At 49.7% G+C, this 21,805-nt stretch overlaps 1 protein-coding gene across 2 annotated transcripts in view; it reads right to left on the bottom strand.

Moving 5' to 3' along the window:
- P2RX1 (purinergic receptor P2X 1) overlaps positions 1-21,805 on the bottom strand; it is a 321,106-nt gene that overhangs the window by 7,198 nt on the left and 292,103 nt on the right. For both annotated transcript variants that reach the window (XM_063953695.1, XM_063953694.1), the window contains 2 exons: positions 15,287-15,382; positions 2,081-2,212 (listed from right to left, as the gene is read on the bottom strand). In XM_063953695.1, coding sequence (XP_063809765.1) covers positions 2,114-2,212; positions 15,287-15,382 — 195 coding nt within the window. In that variant the 3' untranslated portion in view covers positions 2,081-2,113. The remainder of the gene's footprint in view (positions 1-2,080; positions 2,213-15,286; positions 15,383-21,805) is intronic.

The following is a 21,805-nucleotide window of genomic DNA, read 5'->3' on the forward strand; positions in this document are numbered from 1 at the left end:
CCCGTACTTGGACGATCTCCTGATAAAAGCGAGATCGAGAGAATAGTTGCTACAAAGCGTGTCGCTCTCCCTAAGAGTGCTGCAGCAACACGGCTGGATTATCAATCTACCAAAGTCACAGTTGGTTCCAACGACCCGGTTGACTTTCTTGGGCATGATTCTGGACACGGAACAAAGGAGGGTTTTTCTCCCAATGGAAAAAGCCCAGGAACTCCAGAACATGGTCAGAGACCTGTTGAAACCGAAAAGTGTGTCGGCCATCAATGCACTTGAGTATTGGGAAAAATGGTGGCGTCCTACGAGGCCATTCCCTTCGGCAGGTTTCATGCGAGGACTTTTCAGTGGGACCTTCTGGACAAGTGGTCCGGGTCCCATCTGCACATTCATCAAAAAATCAGCCTATCCCCCAGGGCCAGGGTGTCTCTCCTGTGGTGGCTGCAGAGTGCTCACCTTCTAGAGGGTCGCCGGTTTGGCATACAGGACTGGGTACTGGTGACCATGGACGCGAGCCTTCGAGGATGGGGAGCAGTCACACAAGGAAGAAACTTCCAGGGACTATGGTCAAGCCAGGAGGCTTGTCTACACATCAACGTACTGGAACTGAGGGCCATATACAACGGCCTGCGTCAAGCGGACACTCTTCTTCACGACCTACCGGTTCTGATTCAGTCAGACAACGTCACAGCTGTGGCTCATGTAAACCGCCAAGGCGGAACAAGGAGCAGAGTGGCGATGGCGGAAGCCACCAGGATTCTTTGCTGGGCGGAAAATCATGTAAGCGCTTTGACAGCAGTCTTCATTCCGGGAGTAGACAACTGGGAAGCAGACTTCTTCAGCAGACACGATCTCCATCCAGGGGAGTGGGGACTTCATCAAGAAGTTTTTGCAGAGATAACAAGTCATTGGGGACTTCCTCAAATAGACATGATGGCGTCACGTCTCAACAAGAAGCTTCGGAGGTATTGTGCCAGGTCAAGGGACCCTCAGGCAGTAGCAGTGGACGCCCTGGTGACACCGTGGGAGTTTCAGTCGGTCTACGTGTTCCCTCCTCTTCCACTCATCTCAAAAATAATGACTCATAAGACGAAAAAGAGTGCAAACAATACTCATTGTTCCAGATTGGCCTCGAAGGGCCTGGTATTCAGATCTTCAGGAAATGCTCACAGAAGATCTGTGGCCTCTTCCTCTCAGAGAGGACCTGTTGCAACAGGGGCCCTGTCTGTTCCAAGACTTACCGCGCTTGCGTTTGACGGCATGGCGGTTGAACGCCGAATCCTAGCTGGTAAAGGCATTCCGGAAGAAGTTATCCCTACTCTGATATGGGCTAGGAAGGAGGTGACGGCGAAGCATTATCACCGTATCTAGAGAAAGTATGTATCTTGGTGTGAAGCCAAGAATGCTCCTGCGGAAGATTTCCATCTGGGCCGTTTTCTCCACTTTCTACAGACGGGAGTGGATATGAGCCTAAAATTAGGCTCCATTAAGGTACAGATTTCGGCCCTATCAATTTTCTTTCAGAAGGAATTGGCTTCTATCCCAGAATTCCAGACTTTTGTAAAGGGAGTTCTGCACATCCAGACTCCTTTTGTGCCTCCAGTGGCACCATCGCATGTGTATCTACCCTGAGGATCCACTCAGCAAGTGGGTATGGCAGATTTTGGTAATGGCTCAGGGGTAACAGGCAACATGGGGTGTGTGTGGTCTCTTAATGGCTTTGCCCCTAGATTACCATAGTACATCATCATTAGAAAATGAAATTTTAGAAGATCTACCAATCCAGCTGACTGTGCTGTAAATGACTGAGCTGGAACTAGGTCAGGCAATCAGGTACAGTACGGAAAAGAAGGATAGCACTAGCTGCACGATGCAAATTGTGGGCTTAGTTTTAATACATAAAGGACTGTGAAGCAGCTTAATTTTGTAATAAAATGTTCTTTTAAAAATACAGATATACGTTAAAAAAGCCTACTCATATATTTAATCTACTAAACATGTAGAAGTAACTTTGTGCCATCAGGGTACAAAAACCTACAAATGTAGAGCTATGCAAAGGTCTTTTCTGTATAATTATTTTACATACCAAGTGCTGTTGACAAAAACATGTCCTTGGCTGTTAACTCAGAACTGTTGGCACTGAAATTGCAGACTCCTGTCCATTATCCAGTTGAGTGTTATTTATATGGTTCAAGGATTCGACTTTATTCAATGTTTCCTGAAATAAGTAAGTAAGTACAGTGTGTAAATGGAAAGTAAAGTAAAGTTAAAATAAGAATTTACTTACCGATAATTCTATTTCTCGGAGTCCGTAGTGGATGCTGGGGTTCCTGAAAGGACCATGGGGAATAGCGGCTCCGCAGGAGACAGGGCACAAAAGTAAAGCTTTTACAGGTCAGGTGGTGTGTACTGGCTCCTCCCCCTATGACCCTCCTCCAGACTCCAGTTAGGTACTGTGCCCGGACGAGCGTACACAATAAGGGAGGATTTTGAATCCCGGGTAAGACTCATACCAGCCACACCAATCACACCGTACAACTTGTGATCTAAACCAGGTTAACAGTATGATAACAGAGGAGCCTCTGAAAGATGGCTTCCTAAACAATAACCCGAATTAGTTAACAATAACTATGTACAAGTATTGCAGATAATCCGCACTTGGGATGGGCGCCCAGCATCCACTACGGACTCCGAGAAATAGAATTATCGGTAAGTAAATTCTTATTTTCTCTATCGTCCTAAGTGGATGCTGGGGTTCCTGAAAGGACCATGGGGATTATACCAAAGCTCCCAAACGGGCGGGAGAGTGCGGATGACTCTGCAGCACCGAATGAGAGAACTCCAGGTCCTCCTTTGCCAGGGTATCAAATTTGTAAAAATTTACAAACGTGTTCTCCCCTGACCACGTAGCTGCTCGGCAGAGTTGTAATGCCGAGACCCCTCGGGCAGCCGCCCAAGATGAGCCCACCTTCCTTGCGGAATGGGCCTTAACAGATTTAGGCTGTGGCAGGCCTGCCACAGAATGTACAAGTTGAATTTTGTTACAAATCCAACGAGCAATCGACTGCTTAGAAGCAGGTGCACCCAACTTGTTGGGTGCATACAGTATAAACAGCGAGTCAGATTTTCTGACTCCAGCCGTCCTTTAAATGTATATTTTTAAGGCTCTGACAACGTCCAACAACTTGGAGTCCTTCAAGTCGTCTGTAGCCGCAGGCACTACAATAGGCTGGTTCAGGTGAAACGCTGATACCACCTTAGGGAGAAAATGCGGACGCGTCCGCAGCTCTGCCCTATGTCGAATGGAAAATTAAATAAGGGCTTTTATAAAACAAAGCCGCCAGTTCAGATACTCTCCCGGCCGAAGCCAGGGCCAGTAACATAGTCACTTTCCATGTGAGATATTTCAAATCCACATTCTTTAGTGGTTCAAACCAATTGGATTTGAGGAAATCTAAAACTACATTTAGATCCCACGGTGCCACCTTAGGCACCACAGGAGGCTGTATATGCAGTACTCCTTTGATAAAAATCTGGACCTCAGGGACTGAGGCCAATTCTTTTTGGAAGAATATTGATAGGGCCGAAATTTGAACCTTAATAGATCCCAATTTGAGACCCATAGACAATCCTGATTGCAGGAAATGTAGGAAAACGACCCAGTTGAAATTCCTCCATCGGAGCACTCCGCTGCTCGCACCACGCAACATATTTTCGCCAAATACGGCGATAATGCTTCGCGGTGACTTCCTTCCTTGCCTTTATCAAGGTAGGAATGACTTCTTCTGGAATGCCTTTTCCTTTTAGGATCTGGCATTCAAACGCCATGCCGTCAAACGCAGCCGCGGTAAGTCTTGAAAAAGACAAGGACCCTGCTGAAGCAGGTCCCTTCTCAGAAGTAGAGGCCACGGATCGTCCGTGACCATCTCTTGAAGTTCCGGGTACCAAGTCCTTCTTGGCCAATCCGGAGCCACTAGTCTTACTCCTCTTTGCCGTATAATCCTCAATACCTTTGGTATGAGAGGCAGAGGAGGAAACACATATACGGACTGGTACACCCAAAGTGTTACCAACGCGTCCACAGCTATTGCCTGCGGATCTCTTGACCTGGCGCAATAACTGTCCAGTGTCTTGTTGAGGCAAGACGCCATCATGTCCACCATTGGTTTTACCCAACGGTTTAATAGCATGTGGAAAACTTCTGGATGAAGTACCCACTCTCCCGGGTGAAGGTCGTGTCTGCTGAGGAAGTCTGCTTCCCAGTTGTCCACGCCCGGGATGAATACTGCTGACAGTGCTATCACGTGATTCTCCGCCCAGCGAAGGATCCTGGCAGCTTCTGCCATTCTGTTTCTTGTGCCGCCCTGTCTGTTTACATGGGCGACTGCCGTGATGTTGTCCGACTGGATCAACACCGGTCTTCCTTGAAGCAGAGGTTCCGCCTGGCTTAGAGCATTGTAGATTGCTCTTAGTTCCAGAATGCTTATGTGAAGAGACTTTTTCAGGCTCGACCACACTCCCTGGAAATTTCTTCCCTGTGTGACTGCTCCCCAGCCTCTCAGGCTGGCATCCGTGGTCACCAGGATCCAATCCTGCATGCCGAATCTGCAGCCCTCCAATAGATGAGCCTCCTGCAACCACCACAGAAGGGATACCCTTGTCCTCGGCGACAGGGTTATCCGCAGGTGCATCTGAAGATGCGACCCTGACCATTTGTCCAACAGATCCCTTTGCATGGAATCTGCCGAAAGGGATTGCTTCGTAAGAAGCTACCATTTTTTCCCAGGACTCTTGTGCATTGATGTACAGACACCTTTCCTGGTTTTAGGAGGTTCCTGACCAGGTCAGATAACTCCTTGGCTTTTTCTTCGGGAAGAAAAACCTTTTTCTGAACCGTGTCCAGAATCATCCCCAGGAACAGCAGACGAGTTGTCGGCATTAATTGGGATTTTGGAATATTCAGAATCCATCCGTGCTGCTTTAGCACCTCTTGAGATAGTGCTAAACCCATCTCTAGCTGTTCTCTGGACCTTGCCCTTATTAGGAGATCGTCCAAGTATGGGATAATTAATACGCCTTTTCTTCGAAGAAGAAATATTATCTCGGCCATTACCTTTGTAAAGACCCGAGGTGCCGTGGACAAACCAAACGGCAGCGTCTGAAACTGATAGTGACAGTTTTGTACAACGAACCTGAGGTACCCCTGGTGTGAGGGGTAATTGGAACGTGGAGATACGCATCCTTGATGTCCAAGGATACCATAAAGTCCCCTTCTTCCAGGTTCGCTATCACTGCTCTGAGTGACTCCATCTTGAACTTGAACTTCTTTATGTACAGGTTCAAGGACTTCAGATTTAGAATAGGCCTTACCGAGCCATCCGGCTTCGGTACCACAAAAAGAGTGGAATAATACCCCTTCCCTTGTTGTAGAAGAGGTACCTTGACTATCACCTGCTGAGAATACAGCTTGTGAATGGCTTCCAAAACCGTCTCCCTTTCTGAGGGGGACGTTGGTAAAGCCGACTTCAGGAAACGGCGAGGTGGCTCTGTCTCTAATTTCAACCTGTACCCCTGAGATATTATCTGCAGGATCCAGGGATTTACCTGCGAGTGAGCCCACTGCGCGCTGTAATTTTTGAGACGACCGCCTACCGCCCCCAAGTCCGCTTGCGAAGCCCCAGCGTCATGCTGAGGCTTTTGTAGAAGCCGGGGAGGGCTTCTGTTCCTGGGAAGGAGCTGCCTGTTGCTGTCTCTTCCCTCGTCCTCTGCCTCGTGGCAGATATGAATAGCCCTTTGCTCTCTTATTTTTAAAGGAACGAAAAGGCTGCGGTTGAAAAGTCGGTGCCTTTTTCTGTTGGGGAGTGACTTGAGGTAGAAAGGTGGATTTCCCGGCCGTAGCCGTGGCCACCAAATCCGATAGACCGACCCCAAATAACTCCTCTACGCATCGCCTGTCCACTGTCGTGTCCATAAAGCTCTTCTGGCCGAAATGGACATAGCACTTACCCGTGATGCCAGTGTGCAGATATCTCTCTGTGCATCACGCATATAAAGAAATGCATCCTTTATTTGTTCTAACGACAGTAAAATATTGTCCCCGTCCAGGGTATCAATATTTTCGATCAGGGACTCTGACCAAACTACCCCAGCACTGCACATCCAGGCAGTCGCAATAGCTGGTCGTAGTATAACACCTGCATGTGTGTATATACCTTTTTGGATATTTTCCATCCTCCTATCTGATGGATCTTTAAGTGCGGCCGTCTCAGGAGAGGGTAACGCCACTTGTTTTGATAAGCGTGTTAGCGCTTTGTCCACCCTAGGAGGTGTTTCCCAGCGCTCCCTAACCTCTGGCGGGAAAGGGTATAAAGCCAATAACTTCTTTGAAATTAGCAGTTTTTTATCGGGGCACCCCACGCTTCATCACACACGTCATTTAATTCTTCTGATTCGGTAAAAACTACTGGTAGTTTTTTCACACCCCACATAATACCCTGTTTAGTGGTACCTGTAGTATCAGCTAAATGTAACATCTCCTTTATTGCCAAAATCATATAACGTGTGGCCCTACTGGAAAATACGGTTGATTCGTCACCTTCACCACCGGAATCAGTGCCTGTGTCTGGGTCTGTGTCGACCGACTGAGGCAAGGGGCGTTTTACAGCCCCTGACGGTGTTTGAGGCGCCTGGACAGGCACTAATTGAGTGTCCGGCCGCCTCATGTCGGCAAACGACTGCTTAAGCGAGTTGACGCTATCCCGTAATTCCACAAATAAAGGCATCCATTCTGGTGTCGACCCCCTAGGAGGTGACATCCTCATATTTGGCAATTGCTCCGCCTCCACACCAATAACGTCCTCATACATGTCGACACACACGTACCGACACACAGCAGACACACAGGGAATGCTCTATACGAAGACAGGACCCACTAGCCCTTTGGGGAGACAGAGGGAGAGTCTGCCAGCACACACCAAAAAACGCTATATATGACAGGGATAGCCTTATGATTAAGTGCTCCCTTATAGCTGCTTTTATATTGATATATTGCCATTTATTTTGCCCCCCCTCTCTGTTATACCCTGTTTCTGTAGTGCAGTGCAGGGGAGAGACCTGGGAGCCTTCCTGACCAGCGGAGCTGTGACAGAAAATGGCGCCGTGTGCTGAGGAGATAGGCCCCGCCCCTTTTCCGGCGGGCTCGTCTCCCGCTATTTAGTACATTTAGGCAGGGGTAAATATCTCCATATAGCCTCTGGGGCTATATGTGAGGTATTTTTAGCCTTTTTAAAGGTTTTCATTTGCCTCCCAGGGCGCCCCCCTCCCAGCGCCCTGCACCCTCAGTGACTGCCGTGTGAAGTGTGCTGAGAGGAAAATGGCGCACAGCTGCAGTGCTGTGCGCTACCTTAAGAAGACTGCAGGAGTCTTCAGCCGCCGATTCTGGACCTCTTCTTGCTTCAGCATCTGTGAGGGGGCCGGCGGCGTGGCTCCGGTGACCATCCAGGCTGTACCTGTGATCGTCCCTCTGGAGCTTCATGTCCAGTAGCCAAGAAGCCAATCCATCCTGCACGCAGGTGAGTTCACTTCTTCTCCCCTCTGTCCCTCGTTGCAGTGATCCTGTTGCCAGCAGGAATCACTGTAAAATAAAAAAACCTAAGCTAAACTCTCTAAGCAGCTCTTTATGAGAGCCACCTAGAATTGCACCCTTCTCGGCCGGGCACAAAAATCTAACTGGAGTCTGGAGGAGGGTCATAGGGGGAGGAGCCAGTACACACCACCTGACCTGTAAAAGCTTTACTTTTGTGCCCTGTCTCCTGCGGAGCCGCTATTCCCCATGGTCCTTTCAGGAACCCCAGCATCCACTTAGGACGATAGAGAAATTAACAATACTTGGCAGCTAACCTTTAAATGAGTCAAAGCATTTAGTATTGAATAACATTGGTGAATGATACAGCAATACAGTCAGTTAAAAAAATAAAAATAAAAAAAATATACATACACACATATATATAGGTTCAGTAGGGGAAAGGCAGGAATAGCACTCGCTTTAGTTGAAAAAAGAAAAATATTTTACCCCCGTGTATTGCTGCAAACACCTTGAAAAGACCGGTTTCCGCCGATGGTAGGGGTCTTCCTGAAATTAAACTCTACTATCTCGCCTCTCATCTCTCCTATATTGTAGCCTCCTATGCTCCCTCTGGCTCTGTTTCATGGCTTGAAATTGAATCAGCTTACATTACCCTCCCAGATCTGACCCCTTATGGGGTCTACCCTCCACATCCCGACCCCTTACTTCCAAATTACTTCCTACCCCCAAATTTAATCTTAGACTCTAGGACTGTTATTCTGCAAAGTTGAATTTAACCTCCCTCACCTCCCCCTTGATCCCTACTTGGCAGAACCCTTTATTTCTTCCAGAATCCTCGGTTACGAGATTTCGTACATGGACTCAACTTGGGTTTAAATTCCCAGCTGATTTTGCCAATCAGGGCCAATGGCTATCCCTGTCTGATCTCCAACAGAAAACCCCCTCATGAACTCTTAACCCTTTGAATTTCTACAAATTCGCCATTTTTTATGCCCCCTGCCTCCACTCAAAGTACTTCGTGCCCTTACCCCCTTTGAAACTATATGTAAAAACGACCCCCTCTCCAAAGGCTTAATTTCCCAGCTTTATGCCCTCCTACTAGACACCAACCTTCTCCCTTCCAGACCCCATGCAATTGTTCGGGAACGAGATCTTGGACCTCCCCTGGAAGCTGAGGACTGGGACGACATGATACTGGGGATTGCAAAGAGCTCTATTGCAACCAATATCAAAGAGACTTCATACAAGATTTATTATTGCTGGTATTATACTCCTGACAGACTCAATTAACTCTTTCCGTCTTCTTCTCCAAAGTGCTGGAGGGGTTGTGGCTGTAGAGGTACTATGCTCCATATATGGTGGACCTGTCCGATAATTACTCCTTTTTGGGACTTAGTTTATGCCCTCTTGAACACCCTCCTGGAAACCCCACTGCTGAAAGACCGTTGGGTCTTTCTACTGTGTTGTCCCCCCCCCCAAGCCCTTGACAAATTATAAATAAAAAACTAGCAACACACATCTTAACAGCGGCAAAATCACTGATTGCTCTTAATTGGCAAAATACCTCTCCCCCTCCTCTCTCTGTCCTCAAATCCAAAATCTGGCACATTGCAGCAATGGAGAGAATCACCTACTACCTCCATGATTGAGGATATGCTTTTGACCAGGTTTGGGCTCCTTGTAGAGCATAGACCATCTCTCTCCCCGTTACATTGTTAATTTCTGCCGCAGACCCGTGGACGTCGACTTGTTGTCCCCTCCTTCTTCTAGCTCTCACTCCCCATACTTTTCTCTGGCCTTTTTATATTCTCTTTTGCTTCTCACTCCCTCTTATACTTCATATAAAAGTTTGCGATATACTTGTTATTGTAAGACTGTATCATGGTTCCCCTCCCTTCCCTCCTCTCTTCTTCCCCTCCTATTCCTCCTCATCCCCCCCTCCCCCACCTCAATACCCATTCGATACTTATTCAATATTGGTTTTTGGTTTATATTATTTCTTAAAATAATATGGTTATTTTTGGGCTTTGGTTGCCCGTTTGCTACTTTTATTTGTACTGTTTCTACTTTACCTGACCATACAAAATAAAGAATTTAAAAAATAAATAAAATAAAAAATGTTTTACTGTATTAAAATAACATGCTAAAGTGTAACTGCACTTTGTGGGTGAGTGGTGCCGCCACACAGGATTCATGGCTTAGAGTGCAGCATCATCGCTGTCCAAAGGCACCTCTATTTGGTATGCTTGGTGCTAGTCACCAACTGTAGAGTCCTTGGCACATTCCGGGTGATCTGTTTCTCAATGGGACGGCAAGGTTGCATTTTTGGCCTACTGCAGCCCTGTTTATAACTCTGATGAATCTGAATAAGGGTCAAATGGATTCGGTATGAGATACCGGCGGTCGGGATCCCGGCAGTCAGGAGACTGACGCTGCTCTTGCCACACTTTGGGCCGGTGGCTATTCCTCCTTAGGTGGTGGCATGGACCACCACCCAAGTGGGAATACTGGGCTTCTGTCAGGATAATTAATTGCATGCCGGTCAAATATATGTTGGATTTTATCTCAGACTGACATGTGTTATCTGTATATTGGTACTAGTGAGCAGGTGAAATTAATAACTATTTTACTTATATTAGTGAGGTATTCATTAATGTGGCAAATATTACAATCAAAGAAGCTCAGAAAATGAAAGATAATCTATGTAGGTGTACAAAAAAATAAGAATTTACTCACCGGTAATTCTCTTTCTCGTAGTCCGTAGTGGATGCTGGGTACTCCGTAAGGACCATGGGGAATAGACGGGCTCCGCAGGAGACTGGGCACTCTAAAAGAAAGATTAGGTACTATCTGGTGTGCACTGGCTCCTCCCTCTATGCCCCTCCTCCAGACCTCAGTTAAGGAAACTGTGCCCGGAAGAGCTGACACAACAAGGAAAGGATTTGGAATCCAGGGTAAGACTCATACCAGCCACACCAATCACACCGTACAACTTGTGATAACTATACCCAGTAAACAGTATGAATAACAGCTGAGCCTCATTCAACAGATGGCTCAGAACAATAACCCTATAGTTAAGCAAAAACTATATACAAGTATTGCAGAAGTCCGCACTTGGGACGGGCTCCCAGCATCCACTACGGACTACGAGAAATAGAATTACCGGTGAGTAAATTCTTATTTTCTCTGACGTCCTAGTGGATGCTGGGTACTCCGTAAGGACCATGGGGATTATACCAAAGCTCCCAAACGGGCGGGAGAGTGCGGATGACTCTGCAGCACCGAATGAGCAAACTCAAGGTCCTCCTCAGCCAGGGTATCAAACTTGTAGAATTTTGCAAACGTGTTTGATCCCGACCAGGTAGCAGCTCGGCAAAGTTGTAAAGCCGAGACCCCTCGGGCAGCCGCCCAAGAAGAGCCCACCTTCCTCGTGGAATGGGCTTTTACTGATTTAGGATGCGGCAGTCCAGCCGCAGAATGAGCCTGCTGAATCGTGCTACAGATCCAGCGAGCAATAGTCTGCTTAGAAGCAGGAGCACCCAGCTTGTTGGGTGCATGCAGGATAAACAGCGAGTCAGTTTTTCTGACTCTAGCCGTCCTGGAAACATAGATTTTCAGGGCCCAGACTACGTCCAGCAACTTGGAATCCTCCAAGTCCCGAGTAGCCGCAGGCACCACAATAGGTTGGTTCAAATGAAACGCTGATACCACCTTAGGGAGAAATTGGGGACGAGTCCTCAATTCTGCCCTGTCCATATGGAAGATCAGATAGGGGCTTTTACATGACAAAGCCGCCAATTCTGACACACGCCTAGCCGAAGCTAAGGCCAATAGCATGACCACTTTCCACGTGAGATATTTTAGCTCAACGGTCTGAAGTGGCTCAAACCAATGTGATTTTAGGAAATCCAACACAACGTTGAGATCCCAAGGTGCCACTGGAGGCACAAAAGGGGCTGAATATGCAGCACTCCCTTGACAAACGTCTGAACTTCAGGCAGTGAAGCCAGTTCTTTTTGAAAGAAAATAGACAGGGCCGAAATCTGGACTTTTATGGATCCCAATTTTAGGCCCATAGTCACTTCTGACTGTAGGAAGTGCAGAAATCGACCTAGCTGAAATTCCTCTGTTGGGCCTTCATAGCCTCACACCAAGCAACATATTTTCGCCATATGCGGTGATAATGTTTTGCTGTCACATCCTTCCTAGCTTTTATCAGCGTAGGAATGACTTCAACCGGAATGCCCTTTTCCATCAGGATCCGGCGTTCAACCGCCATGCCGTCAAACGCAGCCGCGGTAAGTCTTGGAACAGACAGGGCCCCTGCTGCAGCAGGTCCTGTAGGAGCAGCAGAGGCCAAGGGTCATCTGAAGATGCGATCCGGACCACTTGTCTAACAGATCCCACTGAAAGATCCTTGCATGGAACCTGCCGAAGGGAATTGCTTCGTAAGAAGCTACCATCTTTCCCAGGACTCGCGTGCAGTGATGCACCGACACTTGTTTTGGTTTTAGGAGGTCTCTGACCAGAGATGACAACTCCTTGGCCTTCTCCTCCGGGAGAAACACCTTCTTCAGAATCATACCCAAGAACAGCAGACGCGTCGTAGGAACCAGCTGCGACTTTGGGATATTCAGAATCCAGCCGTGCTGTTGTAGCACTTCCTGAGATAGTGCTACTCCGACCAACAACTGCTCTATGGACCTCGCCTTTATAAGGAGATCGTCCAAGTACGGGATAATTATAACTCCCTTCTTTCGAAGGAGTATCATCATTTCGGCCATTACCTTGGTAAATACCCTCGGTGCCGTGGACAGACCAAACGGCAACGTCTGGAATTGGTAATGGTAGTCCTGTACCACAAATCGGAGGTACTCCTGGTGAGGTGGGTAAATGGGGACATGTAGGTAAGCATCCTTGATGTCCAGTGATACCATATAATCCCCCTCTTCCAGGCTTGCAATAACCGCCCTGAGCGATTCCATTTTGAACTTGAACTTCCTTATATAAGAGTTCAAGGATTTCAAATTTAGAATGGGTCTCACCGAACCGTCTGGTTTCAGTACCACAAACATTGTGGAATAGTAACCCCGTCCCTGTTGAAGGAGGGGAACTTTGATTATCACCTGCTGGAGGTACAGCTTGTGAATTGCCGCCAGTACTACCTCCCTGTCCTTGGGAGTAGCTGGCAAGGCTGATTTAAGGTAACGGCGAGGGGGAGACGTCTCGAACTCCAGCTTGTATCCCTGAGATACCACTTGTAGATCCCAGAGATCCACCTGTGAGCGAACCCACTGGTCGCTGAAGTTCCGGAGACGGGCCCCCACCGCACCTGGCTCCACCTGTGGAGCCCCAGCGTCATGCGGTGGACTTAGTGGAAGCAGGGGAGGATTTTTGTTCCTGGGAACTGGCTGTCTGGTGCAGCTTTTTCCCTCTACCCCTGCCTCTGGGCAGAAAGGACGCGCCTCTGACCCGCTTGCCTTTCTGAGGCCGAAAGGACTGTACTTGATAATACGGTGCTTTCTTAGGCTGTGAGGGAACCTGAGGTAAAAAAAGTCGACTTCCCAGCTGTTGCTGTGGATACGAGGTCCGAGAGACCGTCCCCAAACAATTCCTCACCCTTATAAGGCAAAACCTCCAAGTGCCTTTTAGAATCAGCATCACCTGTCCACTGCCGAGTCCATAATACTCTCCTGGCAGAAATGGACATTGCATTAATTCTAGATGCCAGCCGGCAAATGTCCCTCTGTGCATCCCTCATATATAAAACTACGTCTTTAATATGCTCTATGGTTAGCAAAATAGTGTCCCTGTCAAGGGAATCAATGTTATCAGACAGGGAATCAGACCATGCTGCTGCAGCACTACACATCCATGCTGAAGCAATAGCAGGTCTCAGTATAGTACCTGAGTGTGTATACACAGACTTCAGGATAGCCTCCTGCTTTCTATCTGCAGGCTCCTTTAAGGCGGCCGTATCCTGAGACGGCAGTGCCACCTTTTTTGATAAGCGTGTGAGCGCCTTGTCCACCCTAGGGGATGTCTCCCAGCGTAACCTATCCGTTGGCGGGAAAGGGTACGCCATTAGTAACCGCTTAGAAATCACTAGTTTCTTATCTGGGGAACGCCACGCTTCTTCACACAATTCATTTAACTCATCAGATGGGGGAAAAGTCACTGGCTGCTTTTTCTCCCCAAACATAATACCCTTTTTTGTGGTAACCGGGTTAATGTCAGAAATGTGCAACACATTTTTCATTGCCGTAATCATGCATCGGATGGCCCTTGTGGATTGTACATTTGTCTCATCCTCGTCGACACTGGAGTCAGACTCCGTGTCGACATCTGTGTCTGCCATTTGAGGTAGCGGGCGTTTTTGAGCCCCTGATGGCCTCTGAGATGCCTGGGCAGACGCGGGCTGAGATGCCGGCTGTCCCAAAGCTGCGTCATCGAACCTTTTATGCAAGGAGTTGACACTGTCGGTTAATACCTTCCACATATCCATCCACTCTGGTGTCGGCCCCGCAGGGAGCGACACCACACTTATCGGCACCTGCTCCGCCTCCACGTAAGCGTCCTCATCAAACATGTCGACACAGCCGTACCGACACACCGCACGCACACACAGGGAATGCTCTGACTGAGGACCGGACCCCACAAAGTCCTTTGGGGAGACAGAGAGAGAGTATGCCAGCACACACCAGAGCGCTATATAACAGAGGGATTTACACTATACACAAAGTGAATTTTCCCCCAATAGCTGCTTATATCACAATTTTTGCGCCTAAATTTATGTGCCCCCCCTCTCTTTTTTACCCTTTCCGTAGTGTATACTGCAGGGGAGAGCCTGGGGAGCGTTCTTCCAGCGGAGCTGTGAAGAGAAAATGGCGCTGGCTGTGCTGAGGAAGATAGCCCCGCCCCTTCAGCGGCGGGCTTCTCCCGCTTTTTTAATAATAATTATGGCGGGGGATTAGGCACATATACAGTTTAGAACTGTATTATGTGCATTTTGCCACTTAAGGTATACTAATTGCAGCCCAGGGCGCGCCCCCCCCCCCCCCCCAGCGCCCTGCACCCACCAGTGACCGGAGCGTGTGGTGTGCTGTGGGAGCAATGGTGCACAGCTGCAGTGCTGTGCGCTACCTTATTGAAGGCCGGAGTCTTCAGCCGCCGATTTTCTCCGGAATCTTCCTTCTTCTGGCTCTGCAAGGGGGACGGCGGCGCGGCTCCGGGAACGGACGATCGAGGTCGGGCCCTGTGTTTGATCCCTCTGGAGCTAATGGTGTCCAGTAGCCTTAGAAGCACAAGCTAGCTGCAAGCAGGTAGGTTTGCTTCTCTCCCCTAAGTCCCACGTAAAAGTGAGTCTGTTGCCAGCAGATCTCACTGAAAATAAAAAACCTAATAAATACTTTCTTTTCTAGTGAGCTCAGGAGAGCCCACTAGGAGCACCCAGCTCTGGCCGGGCACAGATTCTAACTGAGGTCTGGAGGAGGGGCATAGAGGGAGGAGCCAGTGCACACCAGATAGTACCTAATCTTTCTTTTAGAGTGCCCAGTCTCCTGCGGAGCCCGTCTATTCCCCATGGTCCTTACGGAGTACCCAGCATCCACTAGGACGTCAGAGAAATATAATTATAGGAGCTATTTTCTGTATATGTGCAAAATTATTTCATAAGATAGTGAAAATTAGATAACAAAATTCACTTACATTTTCATTACTTTTCGTATGCTTAAATTTTTTTTCCTTGTAATAATTTCTTTTTGGAAGCACATGTAGTAACATTAAGTCACATACGACAGTTGCCTGAATGTATCAAAAGAGAGAAAGTCACACAAGTGAAAAGTAAACTGACTCTCAGCAATGGACATACATTTATGTTCTCTATACAACACTGGTATAATAGCAGGCTGCTTGAAAACAATCAGGTACCATTTCTACAGCATTGAAAAAAAATTGTGGTCAATTAGTTTATTTTAGTTGCAATAGTGCATTTCGCCACACAGGGTCTCTGTGATCTATTATATGAAATTGCTCTAGTGCTGGTTCATGGAAATAGACGGATCCTAACATTTTAACTAATCACATGGAGAAAAATTACAACCTTTAATAACACTGCAGTTTATTGTCATGTACATTTTTGTACAGAAAGCAGTGGATACAAAATTTTTACACATCCTTATTGAAACTGACATTTTTGGGATGTACATCCTGAAATCAAGTTAAATTATGTCAAACCTTTTTCCACCTTAAAAGTGACCTTGAGATCGACTAAATTCAAGTGAAACACATTTTTTTTAGGAAACATAATTCAAATGCTAAACTTACAATATACTGTCTGCATAAGAGGGTTTTTGTTGTGTTAAAGGTTACCCAATTACATTTAAAATCATGTTCATAGGTAAGTACTGTACAAATGCCTATTTGTCTGTTTGCTAATACCCAGTCTTGTTTTATTGCTGTAAAACACAATGCAATATGCTGATGCTATATAAATAAATGTTAACAACTGTGATAAAGAGAATCTGTTTGTGTAAGTTCTTATTGCAGTTTTCTTGATTTCATCCGACTGGGGTAGCCAAGGACCACAAGGGTCCTTCAAAACTACAGGAACTCATTTTTCAAGGGTAAAGGCCCATATAGACGGGCCGATGTGGGAGAGATGTGTGCTGGGCGAACCGCTTGGCACACATCTCTCCCCCCGCTCAGCACAGCGCGATGTGTGCTGAGCGTGCGGGGGGAGACGGGAGGTCCGCTCATTTCACCCAGCGGGTGAAGTGAGCGACCCGCTAGATTGGCCTGCATGCAGGCCAATCTAGCACCAGCGATAGCGATACACGGGGCTGCGCATCGCTATCGCTGTAGGGGGTACACACGGAGCGATAATGCTTAAATTCAAAGCAATCTAGTCAGATTGCTTAGAATATCGCTCCGTGAGTACCCCCCTTAACACTCATGGGAGATGTACAGTAGAAAGGAATCTGAAAGACACTACATGACCCCTGAAATATTTTTAAAACTCATCAACAAGTGGATAAAATGTGGTACAACATGAACAGTGCATAGATCAGGACATGCCCCCAAAGTTGATGATAGAATCAGGAGAAAACTCACGAGGGGGGCTACCAAGAGGTCCAGGAACTGAAGGCACCGGTCATTCCTGCATGTGACAACAATCTACTGTATTCTGAAAGTCTGGGCAATGGGTTAGGGCGGTGAGGCAGAAGTCATGTCTCACAAAAAAAGAGAACATCCAAGCCTGTCTAAATATTGTAAAAAGACAAACCAAAACATTCACCAGCCCAAACCATGTGGGAAATGGCTTATGGTTTGAAGAGACCAATAGTTTACTTTTTTCCTTAACTGTAATTAAAAAAAAATGTTTTGTGCGAAGACCGCACAGCTCATCACCCAAAGAAGACCACACCTAGGGGTAAATTTACTAAGCATCGGTTTTGGTTCTACTAATGTTGCTTTCTTATAAAATGTGTACTTATCATCTGTCGGGTTTCAACTTTAACTCAAACCCATTGCTGATGGCTGTCTGTATTACCTATTATATATGCCATTGGTTTTGACATTTCCATTCAAAGCTCTCAGCGCATAGACGTAAAAAACAGAAAAAAAGATCCTTCACAAAGGGTCATATCAATGGGGATGCCTATTACCTGACAGGTCTGCACAGGCTGCAGTGAATAGGCCACTACTAATCCGGATATTCCTACATGCAACTTCATACCGTTTCGGAAGGAACTTTCCTTACTTCAGACTTGGTAATATCAACGATTTGGAGAGGCTCACTCCGCTCTGGAGTTCATATATAATCCAGGTGGGATCCGGTCTGAAGATCGACAGTATCTAGGTCGACAATGTTTAGGACGACCACTGTAGGTCGACAGTCACTAGGTCGACATGGATGGAAGGTCGACAGGGTTTCTAGGTCGACATGTTCTAGGTCGACAGGTCTAAAGGTCGACATGAGTTTTCAATTTTTTTTCTTTTTTTGAATTTGTTCATACTTAACGATCTACGTGGACTACGATTGGAACGGTAATCTGTGCCGAGCGAAGCGGTAGCGGAGCGAAGGCACCATGCCCGAAGCATGGCGAGCAAAGCGAGCCATGCGAGGGGACGCGGTGCACTAATTTGGGATCCCGGTCACTCTACGAAGAAAACGACACCAAAAATAAATAAAAATCCTCATGTCGACCTTTACACCTGTCGACCTAGCACATGTCGACCTAGAAACCCTGTCGACCTTCCATCCATGTCGACCTAGTGACTGTCGACCTACAATGGTCGACCTAAACATTGTCGACCTAGATACTGTCGATTTGATGAACCACACCCATCCAGGTGCCCCATTAATCGTCATTTATCTCCTATATATTAGGCTACATCTGTGACTCTGTGCCTGGCCGTAACGCTGGGCGGAGTCACAGTGGTGGGCGGAGTTAGCAGCTCTTGTCCTGTCCCAGCACACTACTAGGAGAACGGAGCAGCAGCCACTGAATCCGGACACCATCCCCAGCCACCAGTGCATGGACGCCCCACAGTGCCAGGTAACCACGGACACCCAATGCCACCCGCACCACACACCTCCAAACCCCCCCTCAACCAGCTCCCACATCCAGCCATGGACGGCTCAGCCACCCCCCATCCCGACGCCTGCATAACTCACCACACTGCCCAGCCTAACCCCACATCCAGTGGCAGGGACACGAACCATGGCCGCACCGCACACCGCCCCTCCCGCCAGCTGCACCACACACCGGCCCTCCCGCCAGCCGCACCGCACCGCACACCGGCCCTCCCGCCAGCCGCACCGCATACCACCCCAGCCGTTAGCGCACACACCTTCCCCGTCATGGCCGCAGCACACACCGCCGATAACACTCCCCCCCCCCCTGCCGCACCATCTGTCATTTTGCAGGCGGCCCGCGGGCACACAGTCCCGCAGCACGCCGTCCACACCACGGGCACACAGGCCGCACCCGCCCTCCCCACAACCCCAGCACAAACTGTCTCCCGACCGCGGACCTCATTGAACCGCCGGGACCCACTGCACTCGCACATCCCCGTCACCCACACCTGTCTGTGTGCAGGCGACAGGACTCTCGCCGCTCCAGCCCCCAGCGCCACATACACAGTCTCTCCCCTCCCAGCACCATACACCCGCACCCAGCCATCCCGCCCCCCTATCAGCCCCCCTTTCAGCCATCACCCCCCCATGACCCACCACCCCCTCTCAACCATCACCCCCCCTATCAGCCATCACCCCCCTGTCAGCCATCACACCCTCTCAGCCATCACCCCATCTCCCCCTGTCAGCCATCTCCCCCGTCAGCCATCACACACCCCCATCAGCCATCACACACCCCCATCACCCATTTCCCCCCCTATCAGCCACCCCCCCTGTCAGCCATCTCCCCCCCCTGTCAGCCATCCCCCCCCCTGTCAGCCATCTCCCCTCCCCTGTCAGCCATCTCCCCTCCCCTGTCAGCCATCACCCCCCCTCAGCCATCACCCCCGTCAGCCATCACACACCCCCCGTCAGCCATCACCCCCCCCCCCCCCCGTCAGCCATCACCCCCCCATCAGCCATCCCCCCTGTCGGCCATCACCCCCCCCTGTCGGCCATCACCCCCACCCCCCTATCAGCCATTCCGCCCCCCCATCAGCCATCACCCCCCCTATCAGCCATCGGCTCCCCCATCAGCCATCACCCCATCATCCCACCCTGTCAGCCATCACCCTCCCTGTCAGCCATCACTCCCACCCCCCTATCAGCCATCCACCCCCTATCAGCCATCCCGCCCCCCCTATCAGCCATCACTCCCCCCCCGTCATCGATCACTGCCCCGGTCACCCATCACCCCCACCCCCCTATCAGCCATCACCCCCACCCACCCTTTCAGCCATCACCCCCCTTTCAGTCATCACCACCCACCTAGCAGCCATCGCACCCCCTATCAGCCATCGGCCCCCCTATCAGCCATAATCCCATCACCCCCCAGCCATCACACCACCTCCTATCAGCCATCAACCCCCCCATCAGCCACCCCCCCTATCAGCAATCACCCCCCCTCAGCCATCAACCCCCCATCACCCATCCCCCCACCCCCCTATCAGCCATTCCGCCCCCCCCCATCAGCCATCACCCCCCCATCAGCCATCACCGCCCCTGTCACCCATCACCCCCACCCCCTATCAGCCATCACACACCCCCTGTCACCCATCACCCCCCTATCAGCCATCACCCCCCCTATCAGCCATCAACCCCCCCGTCAGCCATGACCCCCCCGTCAGCCATGACCCCACCCCCCATCAGCCATGACCCCACTCCCCCTCAGCCATCACCCCCGCCCCCCTGTCAGCCATCACCCCCCTGTCACCCATCACCCCCACAACCCCCTATCAGCCATCGGCCCCCCCATCAGCCATTGGCCCCCCCTATCAGCCATCACCACCCCCTGTCAGCCATCACCCCCACCCCCCTATCAGCCATCCGGCCCCCCCTATCAGCCATCACCCCCCCCTATCAGCCATCCACCCCCCTATCAGCCATCCCGCCCCCCCTATCAGCCATAACCCCATCACCCCCCCTGTCAGCCATCACCCCCACCCCCCTATCAGCCATCACCCCCCCTGTCACCCATCACCCCCCCAATCTGCCATCACCCCCCATCAGCCATCGTCCCCCCCATCAGCCATCACCCCCTCCTCAGCCATCACCCCCCCTCAGCCATGAGCCACCCCCCATCAGCCATCCCCCCTATCAGCCACACACCCCTCTATCAGCCCCCCCCCCTCAGCCACACACACCCCTATCAGCCATCCCCCTATCAGCCATCCCCCTCTATCAGCCATACACCCCCCTCTATCAGCCATACATCCCCCCATCAGCCCCCCCCCTATCATCCATCCACACACCCCTATCAGCCATCCCCCGAAGGCCATAAATGAGCATGCCTCCCTTTTGCTCACAACTCCGCTCACATCCCACTCATCTCAGGGTGGGGGGGCCCGTGGTGCTGCCTTTTACACCCACATATACCATGGTCTACTATACTTTTACACACAGCCTGCACACTCCTAACATAACACACGCACCCTACACCCCCCCCCCCCCAAACACACCTTCCCCATGTGTACACCACCAACACCCACCAACTTTCACAACTACCCCTATCACCCTCACACCACAATAACATACACAAATCACACACACACCCCCACCACACCTTCTTACACACACACTCACAACCACCCACCCAAACCCCTCTCCTACACACCCCGCACACCCTAAGGTCATCCTACACCCACCATAACCCCATACCTGCCAACCACCCACCACAAATACAACACCCATCCAGCTTCCCCCCCAAAAAAAAACTTCACCTTATGGCACCCCCTTCCATGCACACACCCCTACCCCCCCCCCCCAAAAAAAAAAAACCTCCACCACCCTCCACCCATTCATCACATATCAACACACTCCACCCATGCACACCTCCAACTCCATCCCCCTAACACCCACAACTACATCACACACTGCACGTCCTGTCACCACCCTCATCCTTCACCCCTTGACCAATACATATAGAGGCAGCCACCCACCCCCACGCTATTCCGCAAGCACCATACATCACTACCCAACACTTTTTCTTAGCCCACACACACACACCAACGTACCCCTCCTACATAACACTCCAACACCCACATTCCCTTCCACACACTCCACAATCCAGCACAACACCACACTACTCCTATTACACACCCACCTCTCTCTCTATACAGCCCATGGATTCTGTCAACCCATCACCACAAAAATTAGGCCACAACAGTACCCATCTCACAACCAGGCACCCACATGCCAATTGCTGCCCCCCCCCCCCAACCTCCCAGCCACACACCACACACCACAATACCCTACACAAAGCAACCTATGCAGAAAACCCACAGCCATGCCACCTTCCAACAAACTCACCCTAAAGCACACACATACCACTCCACCAACTACTACACCTCCTAAACCCTCACCCACCCCTCATCCCTAGCCCAACTTATACACTGGCCACACCACATCCACCGTCCAACCTCACTCTGCTCAGCCCCCCAAACACACCATTTTCTCTACACCACGCACAAAGTACCCCTTCCACAACAAACTAAACACCAAACATTGTTCCTTCACCCCCCTCCAAAATGCAGCATGCAATATATACA

The sequence above is a fragment of the Pseudophryne corroboree genome, chromosome 2, assembly GCF_028390025.1.
Source record: "Pseudophryne corroboree isolate aPseCor3 chromosome 2, aPseCor3.hap2, whole genome shotgun sequence".
Taxonomy (NCBI): Eukaryota; Metazoa; Chordata; class Amphibia; order Anura; family Myobatrachidae; genus Pseudophryne; species Pseudophryne corroboree.